Source organism: Belonocnema kinseyi, chromosome 2 (assembly GCF_010883055.1).
Source record: "Belonocnema kinseyi isolate 2016_QV_RU_SX_M_011 chromosome 2, B_treatae_v1, whole genome shotgun sequence".
Classification (NCBI taxonomy): domain Eukaryota; kingdom Metazoa; phylum Arthropoda; class Insecta; order Hymenoptera; family Cynipidae; genus Belonocnema; species Belonocnema kinseyi.
Window position 1 is genome coordinate 92,659,336 of NC_046658.1, and position 4,582 is coordinate 92,663,917.

The 4,582-nt window shown below is 28.2% G+C and overlaps 2 protein-coding genes across 3 annotated transcripts in view; one reads left to right on the forward strand and one right to left on the reverse strand.

Moving 5' to 3' along the window:
• The window catches only part of LOC117168210 (leukotriene A-4 hydrolase-like), a 6,422-nt gene extending 4,246 nt beyond the window's left edge, over positions 1–2,176 (reverse strand). The window contains exons 1-2 of one of the 2 annotated variants that reach the window (XM_033353690.1): positions 1,992–2,176; positions 1,730–1,917 (exon numbers count right to left, since the gene is read on the reverse strand). In XM_033353690.1, the coding sequence (XP_033209581.1) occupies positions 1,730–1,841 (112 nt within the window). In that variant the 5' untranslated portion in view covers positions 1,842–1,917; positions 1,992–2,176. Of the gene's footprint in view, positions 1–1,729 lie in introns of both variants that reach the window. The other variant, XM_033353689.1, reaches the window with a different exon arrangement.
• LOC117168212 (tigger transposable element-derived protein 2-like) overlaps positions 2,027–4,582 on the forward strand; it is a 12,445-nt gene continuing 9,889 nt past the window's right edge. Inside the window, exon 1 of the mRNA XM_033353692.1 lies at positions 2,027–2,173. Coding sequence (XP_033209583.1) covers positions 2,142–2,173 — 32 coding nt within the window. The 5' untranslated portion in view covers positions 2,027–2,141. The remainder of the gene's footprint in view (positions 2,174–4,582) is intronic.

Sequence of the window (4,582 nt, forward strand, 5' to 3'; positions counted from 1 at the left end):
CAGCCTCTACGTAATTCCTTTTCAATAGTAAGTGTTTTCAACAAGTGTTTCAACAAGTGTGTTCAACAGTTTTGGTAAAAAGTCATCCTTTTTGGTTGAAAATTAAATTGTTTAGTTGAAAATTTGTCTCTTTGGCTTGAAGATTCAAGAATTAAATTAAACATTTTTTTCTTTACAACAATATTGTTTCTCATTAAAAATGTAACTATTTTGTAGAGCATTCGTCTTCTTGGAAAAAACATTTTTCTTGTCAACATTACATATTATTTTTGTTAGAAATGCAGCTGTCTGATTAAAAGTAATCTGTTTCGGTTGCAAATTAACTTTTTTGTTAAAAATGTAACTGTTTTGTAGAAAATTTATCTTTTTATGTAAAAATTAATGGTTCTAAATCAAATTGAACCATTTGTTTGAAGATTCAACTGTTTGGTTTAAAATTAACTTATTTGTTGAGCTTTCATATTTTTCGGTTAAAAATCCGTCTTTTTAACATGGAAATTCAACAATTCAATCAATTTTTTTTTCTTACATACCTAAAAATATTTTGTTAAAAAAACTTTCAACTTTTTTGATAAACATTCGTCTTCTTGGTTAAAATCCTTTATTCTTGAAATTTTTACATGTTGTTTTGATTAGAAATTCAACTGTCTGGTTAAAAATTAATTTGTTTCGGTTGAAAATGAACTTTTTTGTTGAAAAATCAACTGTAGAAAATTCGTATGTTCAGTTCGAAAAATCAACAATCTGGTAAAAAAAGTCAACTATTTGATCGAAAGTTTAACTGCTTTATTGAAAATTCATTTTTTCAGTCGAAGCTTCATCATTTTAGTTAAAAAATATTTTGTTTGCTTGAAAATTCAACTATTTTGTTGAAAATTCGATTCGCTTCGAGTTTAAACTTTATCATTTTTAGTAGATGTAAAAATTCGGTTGAAAATTAATTTGAGGTTAGTTGAGGATTCATGTCTTTTGTTAAAAATTCGTCTTTTTGGCTGAGTTTAATTGTTTTTGATTTTAAATTAAAATGGTTTTTTCAATCTTTTTTTTCACATCTTTTTATGTCAAACATTAATTTTTTCAAGTACGAATTTAACTTCTTGGTTGAACATTCAAATATTTAGAAGAATATGAACTTTTTTTCAAAATTCATATTTTTTTATTCAATTTTTTTTACGAAAATTCAACTATCCGTTTTTGGTTAAAAGTTGATATTTTAAAACTTAAAAATTCAACTACATATTTCATTGAAAATTTTATGTCATTATTGCCGACATTCCGTCTTTTTGCTAGAAAATTAATCTTTGTGATTAAAAATTCAACTATTTTGTAGAAAGCTCGTCTTTTTGATTTGGAAGCTCAACGTTTAGGATACATTATTTTCCTTTATTGACGATTTTCGATTTCAAATGGAAATCTTTTCTCTGTTAAAATATCAACTAATACATTTTTTCATTTAGAATTTATCTTTTTTATTGAAAATTCACTTTATTGTTGGATGATCTTTAAATAAATTCACGAAAAAAGTTTAGTCGGCAAAAATTAATTAATTTATGCACGGTCCCAAACTAGAAATTTGTTATAACATTTTTTTTAGCGCGAAAAACCAAGGTGCATGTTCATAGATTCCAAATTAATTATACTTTTTTAGGTTCCAAATGCGCTATTTTTTGTAATGTGGCAATTTCAAATACCATAATTTTTTTAACCAAATCTGTTGAATATAGCTTACCAGGTCTGGAAAAGGAAGTTGGATCATTGGGACTTAGAGCCATTTTTGGATTTCTGAAAGCCCTAGCCACAAATATAAACATGAATAGTAACAAAATAGAAAATTTTGACATTATTGCAATTATTTTTCGATCACAGTCAACAACGCGAATGAAAGAACTGCACTATCATGAAATGTAGATATATAGACTATAAATGAAAGAATATATGATTATTTTCTGAGAGGCATGGTACTGCACTGGGTTCTACAAAGAAGAATTCACCACTATTTGCTGTGTTTAACAAGACTGGCCCCAAATAGCGCGGTCATTTCTTTAGTTAACAGATAAATAATTATAGAGTTGTTTGATATCACTAATCTCGTTGTCAAAAATACGCGAACTGAACAGAACGGTAGCCGGTAAGATAAGATAATGACTAAGAGAACGGCTGAAGAAGAATTCAGGTAACTTTAATTTTATACATGAAACAAGATAGAAACATAAAACCAATAAAGTCTATATTTAGATCTTGACCAGTTGGGAAAGCGGATATTCCAGATTGTCAAATTTTTTAAGAGCATCTTCTTCCAGACTAGGGATCGTCCATATATTACGTAAGACGTTTTTCTGTTGTTTGAATAAAGACAAAAATAACATTTTTGTCAAGTTGAAAAGGACACAGCGATATAAACAAAAGAAAAACGTCTTACGTAATATATGGACGATCTCCTAAATGACCGAACGAAATAACGAAACTTGAATAAAAGCAGATAGATACTTCGAAATAAAACACGATTTCATGTAAAAATCACTTTATTGATCTTGCTTAGAAAATAAAATATTTCATGAATAATTTTTTTAGAACATTAAATGCACCAATATTTCAATTTTCAGTAAGGCTGGTTGATGCTAACCGTCAAGATGCAAGTCTTTCTTCACCATTTCGGCTGTAAACGTGCAAAATGAAATATATAATTTAAAAAGCATGATTTTTTATTTACCATGCACAAATAGTGTTTTTCGCAGTTTAAATGGAAAGAGTTCTCGGAAATTAAAAAGCTACTTCAGTTATTAATGATTTTCAGCATTTTTAATTGTGGTGAATTTTCATAAAATAATTTTATGCGTGAAATATTTAAATTTTAATTATACATATGTGTCAGTGCTAAATCAGTAACTTTAAATGTTTCATTTCTTTAAAATCTTATTCATCCTTCGAATTCCTTGTAATGCTTTTAAACTCCTTTAAATCCTTTAGAATTCTATTAGGAACTTTTTTTCAAATCTTCTGAATTCCTTCGAATTCCCTGATTTATCCGAATTCATCTAAATTCTTTGAATTCTTCTAAAGCTTCTAAATAACCTTGCAATATTATGAAATCCTTGATGTTGCCTCAATCATATGAATTCCTTGAATTGTCGTAATTTCCTGATTTCCAAGTACTTCTAAGTAATGCAAATGTTTTAGAATAATTGAAGGAATTCAGGGATTTCGGAGAATTCTGAATATTAAGGAATTCGACTAAATAGAAAGTATTCAGGAAGTAAAAGAATGCACAATATGTATTTAACGAATTCAGGAGATTCAGCTCATTTCGGGGGGCTCGAAAAATACAATAGGAATTTAAGGAATTTATAACGTTTAATAAATTCCAGAAATTCAGAATATTCAACATTTTCAGAGAATTCAATGAATTCAAAATATTCAAGGATTTCAGAAAATTCAGAAGAATCAAAGCTTTGAGGAAAATCAGAGAAATCAAGAGTTTCAGAAAATTTAAGAAATTCTGAGATTTTCAGAAATTTGAGGATTCAAGCAATTCAGAATATTCCAGAAATCAGGGAATTTCAAATATTCAAAGGATTCAGGGAATTCAGAATATTCCAGAAATTCAAGTATTTTAGTGAATTCAGAATATTCAGGGATTTCAGAGACGCAAAGGAATTCAGAGAATTCCGCATTATCGAAAAAATCTAAAATATTCAAGTATTTCGTAGAATTCCGAGCATTTCGGAGTTTCAGTGCATTTGGAAAATTCAAGGAATTCGGATAATTGAAGAAATTTTATATCATTAAGGGAATTTATGAAGAGAATTTAAGGGAGAGAATTCCGAATGTTTAAGGAATTCAAGAATTTCAGGGCAGACAAGAAAAATTTAGATTTTCGGGAATTAAAAAAAATCCGAATCATCAAAGAATAAAGAATATTCAATGATTTCAGAGAAGTTCAGGGATTTCAGGGCATTTAAGTAATTCAAAGAATTTAAGAAGTTCAGTGAATGCGAGGAATTCAAAGAATTCAAGAATTTAAAAAAAATGCGTGATATACCATGAATTCTGGGCATTTAGCAAATTCAAAGGACTCTTCAGGAATTCAAAATATTCAAGGCATTCAGAACATTCAAGAAATTCAGGGCATTCAAGGAATTCGAGGATTTCAGGGCAGACACGGAAAATATTCATTTTCAGGAATTAAGAAAATTTCGAATCATAAAAAAATGAAGAATATTCAAGGCTTTCAGAGAGTTTCAGGGATTTCGGTGCATTTAGGGAATTCAAAAAATTTAAGAAATTTCATTGCATTAAAGGAATTCAACGAATTCATTAAATTGAACGAATTTAAGGAGTTCAGTGAATTCGAGAACTTCAGAGAATTTTAAGAAATTCATGATATTCCATGAATTCTGGGTTTTTAGCTAATTCAAAGGATTTAAGTAAATGTTAATTAAAATTAAAGGAATTCAAAGAATTCATTAAATTGAACGAATTTAAGGAGTTCAGAGAATTCCAAATATTCAAGGAATTCAGAAGCATTTAGGAATTTAGGTTATTCAAAAAATTCAGAGAATTTCAAATGCACTCATTCCGCGCT